At 42.3% G+C, this 23,857-nt stretch overlaps 1 protein-coding gene across 1 annotated transcript in view; it reads right to left on the bottom strand.

Moving 5' to 3' along the window:
* Positions 1 to 23,857, bottom strand: part of CREB5 (cAMP responsive element binding protein 5) — a 370,960-nt gene that overhangs the window by 274,136 nt on the left and 72,967 nt on the right. Inside the window, exon 6 of the mRNA XM_075586852.1 lies at positions 19,224 to 19,396. Coding sequence (XP_075442967.1) covers positions 19,224 to 19,396 — 173 coding nt within the window. The remainder of the gene's footprint in view (positions 1 to 19,223; positions 19,397 to 23,857) is intronic.

Genomic DNA, 23,857 nt, shown 5'->3' with positions numbered 1-23,857 from the left:
TCATATCCCCTCTTAGACGTCTCTTTTCTAATGTAATACATGAATAAGACAAAGTTTGGTTTAAACATAATGCACTATATATTTTATTTGCTTTGTATTTTTCATAATCTGTGAGAGTTGTGCTCCTGATGTTCAATAATTCCTTGTGAGACATGTTGGACAGTCTATTTGGGGTTATATTTGGGTTGCGCCGCTGGCTGATACAGTACATCTCCTATGTCTTGACCTTGGCCCCTTGCAGATGCATTTACATTACACCCCCTCCCCTACTATCTCTGTAAATTCTCCCTATTTACCACTTAGATTGTAAGCTCTTCGGGCATGGACTCCTTTTTCTATTATTACTTTTATGTCTGATGCGCTTATCCCCGTTACGTATTATATTATTATGCCCTGTGTATTATTGCTGTTAAGCGCTATGTACATGGTTGGCGTTACATAGATAAAGATATACATACATACATTGATCTGAATTATTAGTATGATCTATTTTCTCACTTTTTAATGTCATTTTAATTCGCATTAGTCACGTGAAGTTTGATTGCATTTTGAATTTTTGTGTGCATAGATCAAAAATAGTGTAAAAAACAAATCAAATGTAACAACACAAAAAAAGAAACAGAAATTACATTGAAATGTGAACAGATATAGTAGCAAGGCATGAAGCCATTACGGACATATTAACAGGGACTTGTAGCTCAACTTTGGTCAAATATAGAGCAGACGTACAGTATATAGCACTCATCTTATGTAGGACATTTTGAGATGAATATAAACTGATATTTTACTAACCCCATAATGACAAACAGCAACCAAAAATACATTTTGCATCAAAGTGTAGATTAAAAAACCTGTGTAAGAATATAAAATATAACAGTCTAAGTAATCTCCCCAAGTAATAATTCCAGTTAAAATAGAATCCAAACTGGGAAAGGCAGGGGATAAGAAAAATGGTATTCTACACTCAAAAATATATATATTTTAAACGTGGACTATAAAGCATTGAAATATAAAACCTGGAAACTTGTTGAGTGTAGACCCAGAATAATAATATCTATGCCTCGGAGAGTTAGTAGAGAGGAAATGAGACTTGAGAGAAGTATATCGTTTGGTATTGACGGCAAGTCTTTGGTGAGTTTCTCAGGTTCATACGTCGTTGCCAGGTGAGGTGTTGGAACAGGGGAAGCCACTGCAGGAGCCCGCGGAATCTTCTTTTCTTCTGTGAATTCTCGAGGCACTTTTCAGCTTCTTTTGGAGTGGTAAAATACTCATAGCCATTTTTAGTGCAGATCCTTAGTCTTGTGAGGTAAGGAAAATCTGTGGTCTTGATTAAATAATGATGTGCAGATTCCTGAGAATTCCCACCCTGCTTTAGTTACCTCTGTGGAGAAGTCCCGAAACAAGAGCAGGTTTTTTTGGGCGGGTCTGGTCGTGGTTTCCTGTATGCTCTTCAGAACAATAACTTCACAGAAGTTTCAATATACCACTTCTTGGGCGAGAGTTCCCATTATCTCTTGGCGGTCCAATCTTGTGGACCTTTTCAGCTGCTAATGGCAAATGAGCATGGTCAACATTTAGGACTCTTGCTGGGTCTCACGTGACAAATGCTAAGAGAAATCCGCCATGTCCCTGTTGTGCCTTACGTTCACACCCTTGTCGTCTTGAGATTCCCTCTGCGACATTCCTGTGCTTTGTGGTGTCATGAACGTCTCCAGCAAGGAACACGAAAAGTGAGTATAGCAGGACCTTATGATTTTTACACCTTGGATTGGTTTGGTTCCTAATTAGATGCTTTTATGAAGGGGCACCACAGAGCTCAGCGAGCACCCATCTCTCTCCAGGTGCGCCATCCCGGAAGTCTGGCATCATTTAATTGTAGTTTTCTTTTTACTATTTTGTAGGGGCCAAACAAGTCAGAAGTCATTCAGCATTGCTGTATCCATGCAGCATCCATGTGGGTACAGTACTTGGCACAACGGTGAGAGGGAGGGGCCCGAGGACATACTCCTTTTATTTATTTATTTCCTGTGAAAAGCTTATATAGAAAATGGTACTGCATAGCAGTGTTTTCTGGCTGCTGCCACGTCATTTAAAGTAGCAATGCCCTTCAGAAGCCTTTATGAGTTTAACTAATGTAGGGGTCTACATACTACAGTCTCCTGGCTGCAAAAGTAGGGCAAAACCAGTGCAATAAACAGAGACATATTCATTAAAGAAAAGGAATCCTATTAAAAGCAAATGGAGCTTTTCTTTTAGTAAAACTGGCAATTCTTTTGTACATTTCCCCCCCCCAGTTTTGCAGCTGGGAGATTTTAGTAAATAACCCCCATATCCACGCGACCAGGACATTTAAACTAAAAAGAGATACCGGCACCCCCTACGGAGGTAAGTATCTCTGGAAGCAGGGGTCCCCGGAGCTGAAATTAACACAGTTCAGCTCTGGAGCCCCCCTGCTTCAATCCTGTAATATACTGTATATATATATATAGTTCTAATTTTCCCTGCAATTGAAAACCTCGAAGGCCACTAACACAGAATTAACAAAACCATTACAATTTGCCACATTGCCACGTCAAACGCTTCCTACATTTGATACAGCCCATGAATATTAACAAAAAAAAAATACTGACATTTTACCCAAGATGCTTCAAAAGACTGTAATAATGAAACTTCACAGTAACGCTGGGTGTACAGCTTTTTTTCCATTCATATGGTACTAAACTTTCACCTTCTTAAACAAGGCTATCGCTTGCAAAATATCCTCTATTTCACAGTTAAGTTCATTGACATTTTTTTTTTTTTGCTCCCTTTTATTATTTTATAACAGGTCGCTTAGGAAATTGGATTTGAATCCGTCCTGAGATCTTTTCTCTGCCTGTGAATATAGGAAGGGACTGACTGCTCTGCTGGGTATCTTGCACAAGTAAGCTGTGAGAAATTACAACCGCTTTCATAACAGAGGAATTTAACCCGAGTTGATTGCAAGTTCACTCGCTTTTTAGAACCCTCTGGCCACATCTGTGCATTCAAGGCCGAATTTCAAACCTGTGCTGTACCATGAACTGCAGGAAAATAAACCACATGAAACAAGCACAAATTGAGTCCATTACCCAAGAGATTTCAAGGGAAATTGATCCAAATTTGCTCTTGTTCCTTATGAATTTACTTTTTTTTTTGTTCTGTTTGTTGGACCTGACCAGTCTTCTACTTCATGTAAAACTATTTCTTTTTTTCACCGCACTCAACATGTTTTAACATATCCAGTGGGGTTTTTTTTTTGTGTAAAGCAGAATATCGCTAATGTAATGTTCCTGATTTTAAGGAATCGTTTTATCTTGATACTCTATTTTTGTTAGCTGATTGCAGTTCAGGCATTTATGCTTTGATATGTAGTTCTTTTTTATTATGAAACAAAAAAAACCATCTGGCATTTTCTCTTATTTAAGAAAGAATGACGGGGTATTTGATCAAATTGATTTAACTACACACACACTTTACAGAGTTTTTATTTTGAAATGGGCCACCTTCATTTCTTCTGTCTTGTGTGCACCAAGAGAATGCATTGTATTCTCTTTCACAGAAGGTAACAAAGAGAAACAGTGGGCCTCATGCAGAGAGCATAGAATTTTAAAAATGGCGAATTTCATAAAAAGTAGCTTTTTTGGAGAGTTTTATTCTCCATATGCAGAAAAGTGCGAATTCTGCTATGTTTAACATGGATGCGTGTGGCGAGTTTAAATTGGCGAGATGCGCGCTTCAGAAACGTGTAAAAACAAATTCGCGCCTTTTTTTTCCCCTTTACTATAGGCGGCGAGCGCCATCTTGCCATATTTTCGTGGCGCGGCAAAAATGCGAGAATCGCGCCTTTTTTTGGCGCGAACAGCCGCTACTTGCCGTTCGCACCTCTCTGCATTCGGAGAGTTTTAAAAATGGCGCGATTGAGGTTCTCGCCAGCCGCGAGGCGAGTTTTAAACATAGAAATAAAAAAATGGCGCGTTTTTCGCAACTCGCCATTTTATGCCGTTTTCTGAGGGAAATTGAACAAAAAATGGCGAGTTTTGAAATAACGATGCTCTCTGCATGAGGCCCAGTATCTGGTATGCACCAACAATTTGGATTACGTATTCTAGTCTAGTGTTTTTCAACATGGGCTCCTAGGGCATCCCTAAAGGGTTAAATAAGTGCGCTGGGAGATCAACACCTCGGATAATGATACTATAATCTGCCTATAATGAAATTAGAATAGTTTTGGTGCCTCTATGTAAGGTGGGTGGTGGTGGGAGAGTAATACAGTGTACGTGTAGTACTGAATGTAAAATAGTTTCCTGCAATTTTCAGGTCATTTGAAAATTGTACCAAATAAAGACGAATTTACAATGCATCTGATCTCAGATGCACTATTTGAGAGGGTTGGGGTTCCTTACAATGTATCTGATCTCAGACGCGCTATTAGAGAGGGTTGGGGTTCCTTACAATGCATCTGATCTCAGACGCACTATAGAGAGGGTTGGGGTTCCTTACAATGCATCTGATCTCAGACGCGCTATTAGAGAGGGTTGGGGGTCTTTACAATGCATCTGATCTAAGACGCGCTAGAGGGGGAGAAGGGGGAGGGGGAAGAGGGAGAAGGGGGGGAGGTGGTGAGGGGGGAGAGGGACAGGGGGATCGGAAGAGGGGGAGCAAGGAGAGACGGAGGTGGAAGAGTGGAAAGGGGAATTGGAGGAGAGGGAAGAGGGGGAGGAGATGGGAAGGGGGTGGATGGGGAGGGAGAGGTGGAGGAGAGGTGACGGAGGGGGGCGGAGATGGAAGGGGAGGGTGGCGGGGACGGGAGGGGTGGAAGAGAGGTGAAGGAGGGGGAGTCCTCTATTATAATACTCATTCATTTATATATCTCCCAAAAAAACTCCTCTATACAACAAGTGGAGAGATACCTGTGAGCACACCTGAGGTACCTGGGAAATATGTTACTTTAAATCATTTAAATTTACTTTGCATATGCAAATAGACATATTAGCATTTACAAATTCTGGAAAGGATAACAACAAAATCACAGAACATATAATCCATCCTACTTTAACATGTAAACGATGAAATCGCACGGCAACAGATTCTGCCATTGTCAGTGGTAAAAAGCAATTTTTAGGAGGGGGGGCATTTTCAATATTGCTTAGTAAATATAATTCAAGTTTCATTTATTTGTAAGATTGGTATACAATGGATTGTTTCACAGTGAACTCCATGATCAGGGTGAAAAGGCAATTCTGACGATAAAGAAAAAACTGTATTTTTTTATGTGCAACGGCAGCTAGAGAGCTGTTTACTTAATACACAAAATGAGACGAGGAAATCTTTCGATGAGCCCAAAGCTTTGCCCGGGGCACTGAGGATTTTCTCACACAGTATTATTCAACTGTTCACAAAGTCAGCTGGTCTGCGTTCTACACCCTGAAATAAACTCCTACGTGAATGCTCTGAGAACCTCCAGTCAGGTGTGCATCAAACAAGACAATTGGCTTATAGCACACGTAGAAATGGGAGAAGATACAAGTTTCACCTTGAAGAAAAAAAACACCACATTTTGAAACTGGATCAACACTAAGTATGCTCCGGATTACATATTCCATTGTGAAACCTTGAAGTAAAATAGCTTTCTTCCACATTCAATTAACAATGGCAGCAAGTGTGGAGTTTCTCCCCAATAAGGATGTACAGTACAGTATACTTTCCTGATTTAGTCAATAATAAATGACAAAATTGACAGCCCACCTGTAAATTAAATACTCTCATCTTATTTCAGGACAAACCAGCCCCAATGTTTCAGTCCCGTGATTGGACCGTACTCAGGACACTGCTCCCGTGTTGGCGACCATCATAAATAGCCTCTGTGTATAATATATAAGTCTAAACCGAAAACGGCTCTATCACAATAACGCAGCTACAGGGGCTGCAATTTCCTGATTTTGTTCGAGTGAGCCTATGGGCATAAAACCAAGCAGTTGGTTCTATGTGATGAGAAGATTTTAGTCCTACACCTTTGATTGGAGCAGAACTATTCTCCAGCACTGGGAGAAAGCTTCACAGCATATTGAATAAAGTTGTACGGATAATAGGCCAAAGTCAATGTCCCGCAAGGGATTCAGGTTTTACCTGAAAAGTAATTAAAAATGTCCTTAATTATGAATGACGAATTCAAGTAGGGTCGGTGCTACTTGGAATAAACAAAATACAGAAACGTACGTTACAATATTTGAGTGTTTTACTGTTAAACATGTAATTGTGTCTTTTGTTTAATCTCCTGATCATTGTGAGAGGCAGCTCAGCCATCAGGAAGTACTAGTTTGCCTTATGTAATGGATGTGACTCTGGCCAAAAATAAATGAATGTAATAATTGGAAGGTAAAGCCTGTAATTGTTGTGTGGGGGAGTAGCAATTTCAGCCTGCTTCGCTGCTGCACTTTAATTCATCACAGCTGAGCTTTGCCTTTAAATCTCAAGCATTTCCCATTCTCGTTGGCTAGCTGGGAGATCAGAATCCACCATCTACAGTACACCTCCTCCTCCTCTTCCTTCTCATATTTTCCTCCCATTAGTAGTGGCCTCTAACCTTCCGCCCTACATGTTTCACGCTAGTGTGGTTAAGCCAATGTTACAAATTCAATAAATCATTACCAAATCGTTATCATCGTTACCGATGTGTTACCTATACATGCCAAATACAGTACATTTTAACCACCTCCCATAAAAATAAACATAGATCATTGTGCGGTGATACAAATAGATATATATATTTCCTGTCCCCCATAAGGCCAATTCTATAGTGCCGGGCGCGCGTAACGCCGTGCGCGTGCGGAATTTTAGTTGGCTGACGTCAGTCAGCCTTTCTATAATGGCGCCGCGCGCACGCATGCACGGCAGGAAGCAGGGAGCCAACAGACAGTGGGGAAGACGGGCAAAAGAATCTTTTCGCGCTGCTACCGGCGCTGAAATATATGTATATGTGTGTTTGTATGTATGCGTATGTATGTATATATGTGTGTGTATGTGTGTGTGTGTGTCTGCACGTGTCTGCACGTGTCTGCACAAAGTTAATAAATATTTTATTTTTACGAAAGTGTTTTTTTATTTAATAAATAATAAATTACACATTACATATGTACACACAAATACATACACACAAACACACACACAAACACACAAACACACAGTACCTTCACACAGCTCAGCATACACACGAAAAGCATGAGGCATGTGCACGCGCGTTCGCACATGCACACGCACACGCACGGCCGCAAACAGTATAGAACGGCCCTAACTCCTACTGCTTAGAGACAAAGTAGGCAAATGATCATCACAGTGTCTGAATTGGTCAATTTGAGCCTGGCCTGCTCTTGCTATCCTTCAGCACATACAGTAATAACATGCAACAGGAGATGTTTTGTCCTTACTAAAGGTTTTCCTGTAGGTGTTTGAGAGTTAGTGAAGGAGGAGTAGACATTGGGGACAACAGAGCGCCCATAGAACAATCAAGATTTTTTTCCCGTGGCGAATTATGTAATAAATTGAAATGCAACCCAGCAGAAGATCACATATGTTTGTTTAGACAGTCGTTCAGTCAGCAATTCCAATGAAGCTGAAGAAAAAAAACATTTTTAGCTATGTCTATTGCTAGATCAGGGGTGGCCAACCCGTGGCCCACATGACAGCATTTGGAATGGCCTGCATCATGATACTCAGGGATCAGTCACTCGGAGCTTCACCGGTTTCCTCCTCCGGATGTCTGATGGTTCCCCCTCCCCACACAAGCCAGGGACTTACCTCTCCTGCCACCTTCTTCTGTGGCACTGCGCACAGGCAGCTGGTTCTCTCCTCAGCTGTGGATCTCTCTCGTGCCATCCCCACTCCCGCTGGTGCACATGGCCGGCACTGGAAGTTGGACCCAACTAGAAGTTGGGCCCCACTTCCGCATTTGCCCATGGGCTCCAGCACCCCTCCACTGCGACACTGAGTGATTGACTAAGAGAGGAGTAGGGGGGGAGGGGGGGATTGAGTAAGAGAAGAAGAGTGGGGGAGGGGAATTGAATGAAAGAGGAGGAGGGGGAGGGGGCAGTAGGACAGTGGCCACCCCAAAGATATTGGAATGCCTGAAAAAAGGTTGGCCTAGACAGTGTGACATCTCTGGATGCAGCAAAAAAGATGACTAGATTTCACAAATGAAGTGTGAGGAGGATATCAGCTCAATCTATGGCAATACAATGCTTGCCCCACCAAGGTTGCTGTCCAAAATTATTATGATGGATAACCCCTTTAATGCTGAAGTAGACCACCACTGCTCATTATTACACAGAAGTTTCCGCTAGGTATAAAGGGGTTGAGTATATATCAAGCTCACATAATTACTTGAGTGACCAAGATTATAAATGGAAAGAAACCAAAAAAGAAAGGTGGGTCTCAGAGAAATCATATGATCCTACTGAGAAATAGAATATGTTACATATCCCAAGTTATTCATGTCTGATAATTCCAGAGTGGTGGTTCATAGAGAGAAAGGGAAGAACCTCTGTGAGACGTCTATGAACAATGAATTGCCAGGCACCCTGTTAAATATTCTCCTTTTCTACTCATCCATCATGTGTTATAGCTTTTCATTTTAGCAAACATTTTCTAGGGTCTGACAAGACTAAACATATTGGTGTTGAGTATGGGTCTTCCATATTACATCTACATTGTGTTATCTTTTGGCAACACTGTGGACACATACAGTATCACTGCTCGGTGCGGACATAAACCCTTTAATTTACAGCTGCTGCACCATGTTTTTTATACACTGCCATTATGCAAATGGAGCGTAAATAATTATGGTGTATATATATTAAGGCAAAAGCAGTGCAATTCTGGAACAAAACTAACTGCACCAGATGTAACAAAACAAACATTCTATTGATTTCAATGGGTTTTGTTTTTTTTTTGATACATACAGATGCAGCCACCAGTATCCGATCACTTGCCTGGGTAAAAACTAAGGCATCTCACAGTAAATGCCTCAACATTTCTGTGAGATTGCTAATGGCCCATCGGATTAACACAGCAGGAGTCCCTGCAGCCCCATTCAGTTTGAGGGGAGAGGCTCAGTGAGTAAAGACACTGACTGGCACTGTGTGTGAAGCACGCGGAGCCTGGTTCAATTCCCGGTGTCGGCTCCTTGTGACCTTGGCCAAGTCACTTTACCTTCATGGGGCAGGGTCCTGTGCCTGCAAAATGTCTCTGTAAAGCGCTACATAAAACTAGCAGCGCTATACAAGAACATGCTATTATTATTATTATTATTAAGACTTAGTGTCCCCAGCGCCGCCGGCGAACAAGCAAAAGTCTGCGGCACTGGGGACAGTGTTTGCTGCAATCGCGCTGCGGCGGATCCATGCTTCTCAATGGAACCGCCCACAGTTTTAATCCTTTGAGCGGCTGTGGCTTTGTGTCTCGCTACATCTGTACATTTCCAAGTGCCTACTCATGGGGGCTGGCATATAGTGTAGGCATGAATCCCAATCCATGATTTAATTTCTGCTATGCTCACCAGATTATGTCTAAGGGTTTTTCTACACACTTTGTGATTTAGGCTTCCATAGGTGATTGCAAAAAGGTGTCTGTAATCTTGTCTGTAACTGTTAAATTCGCCCGTCGCCCATAACATATATTGTCCTTAACTGTCCATGAAATGTACTGTATGTAAATATAATAATATTTCATTTTATCTGTGCCCAGGACCTACGTCAAATACGAGAGGTAACTGTGAATGTATTACTTCCTGGAAATACACGTTCTAAATAAAAAAATGAAATAAACAAGGTGCTACTGGACTGAAGAATGGTGATAGATAGTAGTACACATGACCAACAGACAATGTTAATGCACAGGAGAATAATGAGATCTCTAGTAAAATGTTAATCATGGCGTTAAACATTATCAAATACTACCACAAACAGCTCATACTTTCACACATTGCATTATAAACACATGAAACAAAAGAACCTCAATGCTGCTGGAAGACACTCAACCTCCCTTCTCATTAAAAAGATATGTCAGTGTGGGTCTGTGCCTGTCACTGTGATAGGCTGGGGTGTAATTTATTGCTGCGGTATAGATACCAGAGCTTACTGTGTGTTATCATTACTGGAGAGCCTTAGCAACCTGCTACCCTGTGCATGCAGTATGTCAAGTGTGGAGATGCTGAGATCTGTCCACTGTTCTGTGTGTTATGAGCTGTAACTACAGCAGAAGCACTAGGGGAAATTAATTCATGTTTACACACACAGAGATAAAACAACATATCCCAGAAAATGTACGAGTTTCTGTAGTATACCCAGACACAAAGAAAGTTATGGTGAGTAAAAACCCCTCTATCCTACAGTGTACAGCAAATGCAAATACCACTTGTGAGCACATTCACATGTCTCAGACAGGTCTGCCACCCTGCTGTTCACCATTATCTCTTAGGGCTGTTATATAGTGGGCACGCTTGCTCCGCCGTGCCTGTGCGTGGCACTTTTAGATGGCTGTGGTTAGTCAGCCTTTCTATAATGGTGCCGCGCGCGCGCGCGAGAGTGTGCGTGGAGCCGGCCGACGAGGGAGAAGATGGGGAAAATAATAATTTTGCGCCGCTATTGCCGCTATAATGTATGTGTGTGTGTATATGTATGTGTATGTGTGTATGTATGTACATCACGTATGTATACATAGTTCTTCCCTGGGTTCAACTCCAGACTTCAAGCCCCCTCCCCCCCCCAACAGGTCAAGTTTGCAGGATATCCCAGCTTCAGCACAGGTGGCTCAATCAGAAGCTCAGTCTGAGCCTCTGATTGAGTCACCTCTGCTGAAGCAGGGACTGATTGAGCAACCTGTGCTGAAACTGGGATATTCTGAAAATCTGACCTATTGGGGGGCTAGAGGACTGGAGTTGAGCGCCTCTGCCTTGACATAATCAAAAAAAGTGATACTCCTCAAAAGCAAGATGTGGTTACTGACTGATACAAATTCCTGGCAGCCAGGGAAACAAGAAAATGGCTGCTTGTTTGCCATGATGGGGTGTGTGGCATAATGTACTACATCACCACAAATAAGAGGATTGTAAATTGCCATATTGTTTGTGAAACAATGTTGTGAGAGATGTAACACTGTTAGTTTTGGTAATTATAACTCATGTTTAAAAAGCAGTATGCCCCCTGGGACTCTTTTATTGTTTTGGTTAAAAACAAGTAAAAAAAAAAAAAAATAACTTCGTGAGGAATTACAATGTGAAATCTTGTTGCCTTCTGAATATTTGTGACTTTTTGGTTGAGAATTGGCATTTAAGTAAGTAAAAGCATTTCCACTTAACATGCTAACGAATTGTTAATGTGCCCGTTTAAAAACTCAATGGCTTACCAGTCTAGACATGTGTACTCAGCATCTAAAACATTAAGTGGCCACAGTGTGAATTAATTTGGTATTCATATTGATAAAATGAGCTCTAATGATCTCTCTCGAGGTAGCCGCAGACATGCAGGGATGGCCATGTCAGGTTCGCTCTGCTTCCTTGTACAGGATGTGGGATTCTGATTGAGATCCTACTGTACGTCTCAATTCAAAAGGCATCTCGGTGGTTATCCTCCACACAGGAGAATGTATCCCTGCCATTTCCAGATATGTATGCGGCTTCCAAAACAGAGTACAGCGCCGGGGCACTCGTGCCATCGTATTTGGTATAGAACAAAAAATCCATCTTAAAAATGCAGGAGTGTTAATGATATCACCTTACCAGATATATGACCCCTCATTGTGGCTGTGTATATTGCTGTTCGTGGCAATTGTTTTCAGATTGAGAAATGAACTTGACACTAGTCTATATTGTTCCTTCATGCCATTCGCCGCTTTTAATGCTTGCTCTTGAATTGGGCATATATACGTACATACTGTACCTGTCTACTTGGTCCTGTTTTCAGAGTAGGTTGCTACAATCCCATGTTCTGACTCCTTTTCCATCACCACTGTGTGAATTAAAGTGTTGCTTTTCTTAGTGCAAAGTACAGGATAACGAATTCCTAAACGTGAGTTGTATATCCAGGAGTGAACACAAGTGTAATTAAGAGAAAATTAAAGTGTGACTTGGGAACAGTCTTGCAAACTTTTAAAGAAGGCTGCCTCCTCTCTGCTCCATTCATCTCTACAGCACTCTCACGTCTCAAAGCGTTTGCCCTTTTGGCTCCCTATCTGTGGAACAACCTCCTACCCCAGTATTTCATAATCCCCATCCCGCCCCATCTTCAAATAACAGCTATGATCTCCCCTCCTCAATAAACACTTGGTTATATTAGGCCTGAGGCGACTCCTCACACTGCTAATGCACTGCCATGCACCCCCCTTCATCCCCCCAAGGTAAAATTCTTATGGGGGGGATTGAGTGTGTGTGTATGTGTGTGGGGGGGGGGGGGGGGCATTGAGTGAGAGATGGGGGAATTGAGTGAGAGTGGCAGGGGATGCGTCAGAAATGGAGGGATTGAGTGTGAGGAGCAGGGGGATTGAGTGGAAGAGGGAATTGAGTGAAAGGGGGGTGGGAGAGAGTGAGAGGAGGAAGGTGAGTGAGAGAGAGGGGCAGAGTGTGTGTGTGTGTGAGAGAGAGAGAGAGAGAGAGAGAGAGAGAGAGAGAGAGAGAGAGAGAGAGAGAGAGAGAGAGAGAGAGAGAGAGAGAGAGAGAGAGGAAGAGAAATGAGGGGAGAAGAGTGAGAGACAGAGAGAGAGGGAAAGTGAGTGGGGATAGAGAAATAGATGGGTTGTGGGTGAGGATGAGAGGGGGAGTGTGAGAAGGGGGAGAGAAATAGAGGGGATGAAAGAGTGAGGTGAGTGAGAGGCGGGTCTAAGAGTTTGAGGATTGTCCGTCAGTCCCGCCCGCCCCTGTGATGCACACCGTGATGGGACGGGTGACGCACGCCGCACTACCAGGCTGAGGGACACCGCACGCCCTCGCTTAGGCTCCGCCCCCATGATGCATCCTGTGATGAAGCGCCTAACGCGCGCCGCTCTGCCAGGCTAGGGGACACCGCACAGACCTTGCTCAGGCTTCGCCCTCGTGACATCACGGGTGAGGCGCACCGCATGCAAGCTACGCGCTACCTTGGGCACACGAGGGGTTAATTGCAGCAGAAATTATTCCACACCTGCTCTTCTCCCCGCCCCTGTTTACCAGTGGACTGAATATGTCTAGGGGCGGCTCTTGTTCATTACCTTGCAGCTCTGTGCTGCCCTAACATTGGCTGCCTGTCCTTTAAATGCTCAGTCAGCCCTGCTGCAACCTGGCTGAGCATAGACCTCTATTTGTGTACTAGTGTTTGCCTCAAACACCCTGTTGCCCTGTTGCTGTCTTGTCTTGCTCATCCTGTTCCTGTTTTGACCTCGGCGTGCATTTGGACTTCTACCTTCTATGCCCCTGGACTCCGGCACCGCATAACGACTATCTGATCTCTCCAATCCTAGACCACGGCGAGTATATACGACCATTCTGACTTCTCCTACCCTGACCCAGCTACACGACTACCACTCTGCACTCCGGACGTGGCTGTCCAGTTGTAGACACCCCCCCCCCCCCCACCTCAGCCTTGCGGTCCTGTCTTGTCTGTGGTGAGCACTTGTTACAAAGGGAAAGGGAGGGGGGTCTCGCAAGGCCACCTCGGTGTAAACTAGATTTATTCTGCACTTATTTATTTGGGGGGATGGGGGGATTTTAAAATAAAATTAAAAAAATCAGGAGGGCTCAAAAAATTGTAGTTATGCCACTTTTATATATTATGTCCTTGTACTGTCTGTATTATGATTGCTGCATGCAGGCATACCCCGCATTAACATACGCAATGGGACCGGAGCATGTATGTAAAGCGAAAATGTACTTAAAGTGAGCACTACCTTTTCCCCACTTATCGATGCATATACTGTACGGCAATCATCATATACGCGCATAACTGATGTAAATAACGCATGTGTAACAGGCTCTATAGTCTCCCTGCTTGCGCACAGCTTCAGTACAGGTAGGGAGCCAGTACTGCTGTTCAGGACGGGCTGACAGGCGCATGCGCGAGCTGCCGTTTGCCTATTGGGCGATATGTCCTTACTCGCGAGTGTACTTAAAGTGAGTGTCCTTAAACCGGGGTATGCCTGTATCTTGGTGGTGTTGTATAAATAAGCATATACATGCATACAGAGAAGTCTTCTTTGCTTTTTACAGTAGCAGAAGAAGTTACAGATCTATTTGCTTGTGAGCTGTACCAATGCAATGTCTTTAATGATAAAATAAAAATGTAATTTGATCGTTTGGTTGAACAAAACATACAGTACTTTAAACCTGGGAACTAGACAAAAAATAAAGTCTTTAATGATGTTACATCTATCTAGCTGCTCAATTGAGTGTAGAACAGGACAAAGAGGTCTATATCATAACACTACTTCTTCAAACCGTTCTATTTTACATAAATAGCATACAAAATTGATGCTTAATGGTTTCGTACAAAACATATAGTGACAAGAGAAATGTCACTGAATATATTAGTATATTGTTTTCTAAGTAATCCATATACTATAAATCTGAACTAATATGAACATTAGTTTCAGATTGTCAAATTGGCATTGTGGATCATTACCTATCCATGCAAAGTGAGGAATAAATTCCTTAATAAATTAATATGTTTAAAGGTACCACCCCACGTAGAAACCAATCGATTAAATATTAGTGTTTAATGCCTTGATAATCAAACATATAATTTAAATCAGTCCTAATGTGGCCTTCTTTATCCAAAACAAGACTTTTTACCTTATTTTATTAAAGGAAAAAATGACAGATTTTTACAAATAAAACTGACATTGCTGGCAGACTGCTCTAGAAGATGTGTTCAGTGTACACGTGCGGCTTATAGTGACAATAGCAAAGGTAGAGTAATTAAATAGTTCAACCATCAGTGATTAGTGATAAAGCAATCAATTCTTTCAGTGAAATAAGTGAACTGTGAAAAAAGTGAATATTTAGATCTAAATGAATAGTGCATGCAAATGTAATTCCTGACTCAAACCCAACAAAAATAGGAACCGTCTCCTTGGTTCCTTTTCACATGTGTAGTGTCCTCCTGAGCAGGGGATCAGGGAACACTGGGGAAAAGAAACAGAAAAAACACTTTTGCACAGTATCAAGGAGGTAACGTGTGCAATAGATTGGTATATCCTATGATAGGGACCGGCTGATCGACAGAGGCAGGGAGACCCGGAAGAGCGGTCCCAAACACGAAAACACCGCATCCCTGATCCGTTTATGCTTTCTACATATTTTTGAATGATATACTTTTTGTAGGTACGCACTTTATTGTTTTAACTTATAAAGTTTTACTGTGACCATCTGCACTATCTGTGTACTTCTCTTGAGGAATATATACACCCATCAGAGGGATCCACCCAGATATGGGAGTTCCACCTGATTTGATTGATCCTTTGTGAGTAGACATCTCATAGGATTTGCCAAGCTATTGCACACTTTACCTCCTTGATATCTCGCAATTGTTTTTTCTGTGTCTCTTTATTCCCGGTGTTCCGCGCTTCCCTTCTCTGGAGGACACTACATTGCTGGCAGACCATCTACGCTTTGGGTGTTTTGGAATGCTCTTTGCTTTGAAGACTCGCCTATGTATCCCGTCGATTCAATAACATTTGTCACAACATTCACATTTCCTTGGGCCATATGTATTAAGTGGTTCTAAGCCGTAAGGCAGGCACCTCAGTGGTAAGATGCCTTACAGCTTAGCATCATTTAGTAAATCGAGCCTTTATCTCTTTATAAGACCACCATAATTGGTAGAACTGCTGAAAAACGAGATATACAACTCTAGTAGCCATTTGTATTTGCTAGTGAGTTTGTGTCGCGTTTTAGCCTTTTCCGTGCCCTATTAATGTGACTGGTATGTCAAGGGGAAAAGGTGTTTTCTAGGGCCAGATCAAGTTGACCACTCTGACAAAGCGACCAACCCAATCCAAATGGAAGTAGAGTTCCCTCCACTCCCGTTTCCTGTATTTGAGGTCTGATCGCATCACGTGGTCGCTCCACGAACGATCAGGTGACGTGTAAGTGGGTCTGGTGGCACCCTGGTGCTGAATAGGTTCATCAGGAACCAATGACCGTACGATAAGTGGAAACCATTCTTGAGGTATTAACCTCCAAGGATCCAAATCGGTGATGGGTTCAAAACCCAAAATTGCTTGGGTGTAGATTAAAAAAAACAAAAAAAACCCAACTGATTTTATTTGTAAAACTGCGGGTGACTTTTACGAGACACTTGATGCAAAAATCAGTGAGATTAACTCCAGAGCAATCAGACTCCTAGAAAATCAGAGATAATAGATACCTGCTTTTCCTTTCTGCAAACTCTGCATGCCGGGGAGGTGTGCGCAAAAATATTTCTATCCTACAAATAAGCATTCTGTTGATGCTCTGACTAGACAACGGGAGCTTAAAGCATAATTAGGGGGGTTATACTTCTCTTGAACAGGTGTCTTTAGCAGAGGCTGCAGTTTAGCATAATTACTGTTTGGGGTGTTTTTGTCAGGTCTGTGTGTTACAGGTTAGGATGTATTTATTAAATGTCTTTATTCACGTTGGAAATGTTAACATTTAAGATATTTGCTTGTTGTTAATAAAAACAACAGCAGGACTCATCTATATTTACACGTACTCAGCAATGTTACAGTGCACCTCTGTTAAGTACAATGACCACAACTGTCTACCCCTTTTGTATCTAAAGTCCTCTCCCATCTAAAACCTGTCTCACTTACTGCCCCATGCCTCTGGAATGCCCTTACCCTCAATATGTGATTGACTGTTTCGCCCCAACTTTATGACCTTTCTTAAAACACACCTCTAACGAAGCATATGGGTAGCTGGCTGATACTAGACATTTCATATGCACGGACCATAACCTCTTATAGACGCACTTACCAGAACACCTTCCTACTGTCTATGTTCTCCCTAGTTACCATTTAGATTGTAAGCTCTTTGGGGCAGGGACTCCTTTTCCTAGTGTTACGTTTATATCTTAAAGCGCTTATTCCCATTATATGTTATATTATTATGTCACGTGTGTTACTGGTTTGAAGCGCTATCTTAATGGATGGTGCTATATATAAATAAAGATATACATACATACGACTGATATTCATTCAGTGGAAGCAAAAGCTGTCCGTCCTGTTACAGTCCCTTAAATCAGGGGTGCACAAACTTTCTGTGCTGCTCCCCCCTGCCTGCTCTCCCCCAGTGTCGCGTCCCCCTTACCTTTAATCCAGCATCAAATGACACCACGGGGTCATTTGACGTTACGTCACATGACCCGCGGCATCATTTGACGACGCATTGCCCGACGCCGGCAGAATTTAGGTAAGTGAGTTCCAGAGGCCTCGTGCTGAAGAGCGCGGGGCCTCTGTAACCAATGCGCCCCCCCAAAAAAAACCTTGCTCCCCCAAGGTTGCGCACCCCTGCCTTAAATGTTTATAGCCCCATAGAAATGTTAAACATAAAGCAGCAGTTTGGAACACTTTGTTGCCAAAAACATAACATGCTGCAATATAAACCCGCACTGAGTATGAGTACAACCTGCCAGTTATCGAAAACTTCTTTAACTTGCTCAATAGTGACAACCCCCTGCGCCCCCGGGGGCCCTCCACTATTGGATTCAGCTGCCCTTTGATGCCAATGGGATATTTGTTGGGATTATTATAAGGTGATGTGTGGGACAGAGAAATGTATAGACATGCTCACTATATCGCCATGAAGTCTTCATGATATGGTCCAGGGTTCCTAGTATAAAATGTGATACTATCAACCGTTACTGAGGCAGCAAGCACATCAATGGGATGGTACAGTAGCTGAGGGTTTGTGGGGTGGACAGAGACACAAAGAGAAGCATGTTAAAGGGAGGAGGAGAAGAATGACAATATCCGCAGGAGACCTCCATCTGTGAACACTTCCACCACTCCCCAAAGAGTCAAGCCCTGCGTGGTCACAGGTGGATCCCAGTCTCCTGCTGCAGCAGAACTCAGCACTAGCCTGAAAGAAGACTTTCATTACTGTTGGCTGTTTTTGTTGGAGAGTAGCCATCTCAAACATTTGCAGGTGGCTTGGCCATACTTTGACACTTAAATATTTGAGGCCGTGATAAAATCAGAATATTACTACAATATGGCGCTGTACAAAGTGTAACGTGCAATCCCTCATATGAAATGTATGTTAAACGATGCATTCCCAGGAGACCACTAAGAAATTCACATTTGAAATTAGTACACTACATATTCCCAAATGTTTTAGTTTAATGGGGTTTGGGAGGGAATGGAAATGAGAGAGAGACTTTCCAAGTTCTTTTGCCTTTCATGCTCATGTTACAACTGTTAGAGACATATATTTTCAAACGACTCCCTTTTTTGTGTGTGAGTGTTGCTTATCCTCCTATGGCAAATAGGAAAGCTCATTAAATCTCCCTAATTCATAATCCTGTTTGTAAGAGCCCAGCCAGAGTTAGGAGAAATATAAAGGGCATTTTTACATCATATGTACAAATGCTATCGACCTTTGATATTCATCAATAGCTTCACTTCTGTTTTTAATATCTCTTTCCCTGATTTATTGCACGTACACAAATAATCACAAATATACATATATTTTTTTAACAAGCGCAAAGGAGTAAACATTAGTAAACAGTCTGTAACAGAGAACCACGCAGAATAAATATTGCAGAGCTCTAAACTTCATTGCGTTATATATTTGAATCCAGGTAGGACACAGGTGCATGGCCATACATTGATAATACACATTTTCAGCACTTCCAACAGTGCACAAGCAGTGAACCAAGCTGAAAAGATCAATATTCGAAAGCCTACTCAGGTCATTCTAAACAAGGTTTCAGTAGACTAAAATAATAGCCAGTTGCTGCCCTTAAACAAACCTGTCCCAAATTGCCTGTGCGTCCAAGCAACCTTTCCCTGGGGTAAGACCAAGAAGTCCCAACTCAAATGACCACTATTTTTTACATAAAGCAAACACAATTTTAGGCATGACATCACCAATTAGCTATTGTGAAAAAGAAAATCCATTTGTCCGTAGTAGAAAATGTTTTCCGTGATCAGCACCTTTGAGACCATGCAACCAGTCGTAAAATCAATGTTGTTGTCCTTACCCAATCTGACGATTTGTGGAAGGTGCTTGTGTGATGACTGAGCTGGACTGAGGAGACGGCATGGCTTGTTGGATTACAACGCTGGTGTCGTGGTTTGGCATTCTTGCATTTGAGTGCTGGTGAGACCCGGCTCCTGTCATCCCTCCTCCAACAGCATTATGCATAGTGATATTCTGAGAAGGAAAGAGAAAGCTTTGCTTGCAGTTGTGTCAAATCAATGAATGGAGTGTTAAGCTTGTATACATTTTGTAGCTACGGTATTTACCTACGTGTATCTTGTTATATTTGTTTGTGTTCTATTACAATCTGGTCCATGCTACAGAAAGGTTAAACACTTAGCTAGTCGAAGGCCCTGTACAACACACTGATAATTGGGATGGCTACATTTTATTTCTAAAATGGTTTATCAGGAAAAAATAAATGGAGCATTACCTTTCGTTTTCAAATATGTCCTTCACCTAGTTTACAGACGGACCACTTAAAAGGCATTTATTTAAAAGTGTCACATTCCCATTTCTGTATGCCGGGCTAATTGATAATAATTACTTTGACCCAGGATTGAAGCAGGAGGGGGGGGGGTCAGGATTGAAATGAATGGGTTCAGCTCCGGCACCCCCTGCTTCCAGAGATACTTACCTTCATAGTAGTTGCCAGTAGCTACTCTGACTGGGCTTTAAAGTTTAAAGCTCCTGCGTCACACGGGCCAATAGGAAGCTGAACCTGAGGATGTCACGGCTTCCTATTGGCCCGCAGGCTGTTGGAGCTTTGAAGAGCGGCCATTACGTGATTCCTGCTAGCTGAGCAGAGCAGCTACCAGCACCTTCTACGGAGGTCTGTATCTCCGGAAGCAGGGAGTTCCTGGAGCTGAAATTAATGGGGATCAGCTCCAGAGACACCCTGCTTCCATCCTGGTAAAAAATTTTTTAAAAAAGAGCTTGGATTGCCACTTTAAAGTGAAAAAGACTTAATTGTACCAGTATCAATGCGCAAACTCTTTGATAGCTTACAAGAATACTTGTCTATCTGAATCCAAATGATATTGATGACCTGCCTCCGTATAATTGGGGTTAAATAGTCTGCTCAGATACTTTGCACTTGAGTTCATATTAAGATGTTCACTTAAGAGCAATTAATAGGTGCTAAATTAATTAAATATATAATGGACCCTCATTCAGCTTTCTCTTGCACACATGCAGTGCTGTGCGATATACATCTTGCCCTTTGCCATGCTAAGTAGCTTCTTCCTACCAAAAAAAAAAAAGAAAGTGTCAAAACATGCAGTCTATTAAATAAAAGGATTGTCTGAACATCCGTTTGCTGCTTTTTTTTTTACGGACACATAAGAAAGGAACGGGCAGGCAGGAAATAGTTAAAGACACGAACACAGGAGATACTGTAATAACAGACTGCGTTGTCAAGCTATCCCATCTGTGCATGGAAAATGCACTAAAAAGGTGAAAGGATACAAAACACACAGCAAAGACACCTCGGGAAATTTTGTGAAGTGACATTAAACTGCAATAGAACTACACTAGTGGGATCCTGTTTCTTGACACGAAAGGAAAGGAAGCACAGACGTGTTTGCATTTGATACGTAGTGCATAAAACTGAAGGAAATATGGCATTTGCTTAAGTCGATTCATATTTAAAAGAACAGGAAAACAAATGGTTGAATCCTAACACACCAGATCTGTGCCTTTGTGGATTTGGTTGAAAAACGTTGAGTTGGGGAAGGATTAAATGTCCCCAAAAAGTGACAAACCGTGGAAACGGCGTTTCACCAAAGGGAGGGCGATTGGTCCGGTATCTCCTTCCCTGGTTTGTGAAACATTGGTTTCACGATTTAAGGTGTACAGTATTTAATATCTTTGCAAATGTGCGCTTGAACCTGAACAGCAGAATGTAAAATAAATACTGCATTAAGTATGTCCTTCCTACGGGCTACAGCAGTATTGGATTCAATTTAAAACATTTGAAATGAGAGTTAAGAGTGAAAAAATTGAGAAATTTGACACTTCCCAGAAAATCACCAGCCGTTGCTTGAGAGAAACTGGAAATATTAATTGACAGTGCGTTAAAACAAAATGTTGCTTAGATTGTAAGCTCTTCGGGGCAGGGACTCCTTTCATATTTTTACTTTTATGTCTCAAGCATTTATTCCTATTATGTGTTATATTATTATGTCACATGTATTATAGCTGTGAAGCGCTATGTACATAGATGGCGCTATATAAATAAAGATACATACATACATACTGCCCCCCATACTGCACTTAATTCCCCATCCACCCCACCCACCCCACAATCAGCACTAAGAGTCCTCTGGAGCTGAACTGCTATGTTTAGCTACATGTGCCCCCTATTCATGAAAAATTAAAGCATCAGTTCTGTTATGAAAAAATACTTGTAGCATTTAAAATGTAAAAAAAAAAGTTTTAACTGTTTGCGAACCAATAAATTTAAACTAAGTGCGCCAGCAGGTCTAATTTAATTTGCGAGGACCGGCGGGCGGGAGCGGAGGAGGACCGGCGGGCGGGAGCGGAGGAGGAGCGGTGGAGGTGCGTAGGTGCGGTGGTGCGGGTGGGCAGGTGCGGAGGAGCCGAGGTGGTGGGGCGGGCAGGAGCGGAGGTGCCGAGGTGGTGGGGCGGGCAGGAGAGGAGGTGCTGAGGTGGTGGGGCGGGCTGGAGCGGAGGTGCCGAGGTGGTGGGGCGGGCGGGCAGGAGTGGAGGTGCCGAGGTGGTGGGGCAGTCGGGTGGGCACGTGCGGAGGTCGGGCGGACAGGTGCAGAGGGGGAGTGGGCGGGCAGGTGCGGAGGTGGAGCGGACAGGCTTTGGCGGGCAAGAGCGTGCCATTATTGTATAATAGCGACATATAGCGGTCACTAGGAAATCCGACATTGGACCACAAGTGGTAAAATATTTTGTCGGATATATTCCGACATAGGACCGCAAAGGGTTAAAGACATTTTTAATGTTTCTAATGTACGAAGCATTTCCAAAGTGACAGCCCCTTCCCCTTCTCAACTGCAGCTTTAACCTTTTGAATTTGCCATTTTCTTCCCCTTCAGGAAATCAATTTTGTAGGTCAACCTCACTCCCGCAGGCCAATGGGAAGCCGAGATATCATTTGGGCATGACATGGCGGCTTCTTATTGGATGACCCTGGTGACCATGAAGCTGGGAATAGGCTCCAAAGGTCCCCCAGTTCCAAAGATTACAAGACAAATTCCAAAAACGGGGTATCTTGCATTGATTAAAAATAAATTAATGATGTGATTGTGACTGAAACAAGAAATACGCTGTAAAAAAAAAATCAGACTCAATACTGTTAATCGAAGCAATGTATTTCACAACAGGCTGGTGACTAGACTAGATAAACAAGAACAAATATGTGTGGGGCTATTCTACAACAACTCTCTATAATACTAACTATGTGCCTAAACGTCCAATCAGAGACGCCACGAGGAAAAAAACTGCAGTACCGGCGTCTGCTGCCCAGCATAACCAGCTGAAACACCAACGCAGGGATCAGCGATTCCACACAGCTATTCACTGCCATGCTTTTTTATTCAAGCTTCTTTGTGAGTGAGATCCCTTTTTTGTTTTTGACGCTACCAATATATTTAATTTTTTCATATTCTACTTGGTCTGCCTTTTTCTTCCCTCTTCTCTCCCCCGATTTTTGTTATTTTTGGTTTGTGTTGTTTGTAGTGTGTTTATATGTTGTGAGTCTTCGTTGGGTTTGTCTTGTCCGTCCTATACTGCGCACTCTTTAGGATTGTATGTGACTAGACTGTACTTACTATGTGTAGTATTGGAAGCAGTGAAAATTATATAAAAAAAAATCCTCTGGAATCCCTATTTTGAACTTGTTGTTTTCATTGAAAGTGTATTCTAATAGCAGTTTCTCTAGGGCAGTATTTTTCAACCAGGGTTCCTAGGAACACTTGGGTTCCCCGGGCATCCCTAAAGGGTTCCCTACAATTTTCAGGTCATTTAAAAATGGTATCAAATACAGAAGAATTTACAATGCATCTGATCACAGAGATGGTTGAGGGCTCTTCAGAATTTCACTTGGGGTTCCTTAACCAAAAAAGGTTGGAAACCATGGCTCTAGGGTATCTTTTTGGGGAAGACACTCCAAATTGAAGCCCTTTGCAAATCATGTACTTTTTTCCATTACTTCTATGCATATGTTATAGAAAATATTTCAGAGTACAAACTGCAAAATGTCTCTGACAGAGGAAATCCCACAATGTTTGTTTTTTCTCAGATATAATTTGATATAACCAGACAGCAACAGCAGAACAAAAATGGTAACAATTATTATGCGAAGCATAAACAAACTGTTACTGTCAGAGCCGCCTCCAGTGCATCTGCGCTAAAATAGTTACTGTACATTGCAAAAAATTGTCATTAAAATGATGTGGAGAGAATGTTCTTTAGCTTTGCTGCCGGATAGATTTGCAGTGCCGGGACTAAGAATCGCTAAGGTCTGTGAAATCATGGCAAATAACGTGACACTACCTAAAACAGGAACTGAGTTAACACACCTTTTTCATTAAAGGAGCGCTTCTGGGGACACATTTATTTGTTTATTTTTTAAAACCAAATAATACATAAATAGGTTTGAAG

Source organism: Ascaphus truei, chromosome 2 (genome assembly GCF_040206685.1).
Source record: "Ascaphus truei isolate aAscTru1 chromosome 2, aAscTru1.hap1, whole genome shotgun sequence".
Lineage (NCBI taxonomy): Eukaryota > Metazoa > Chordata > Amphibia > Anura > Ascaphidae > Ascaphus > Ascaphus truei.
This window is presented reverse-complemented; position numbering and strand designations above follow the sequence as displayed.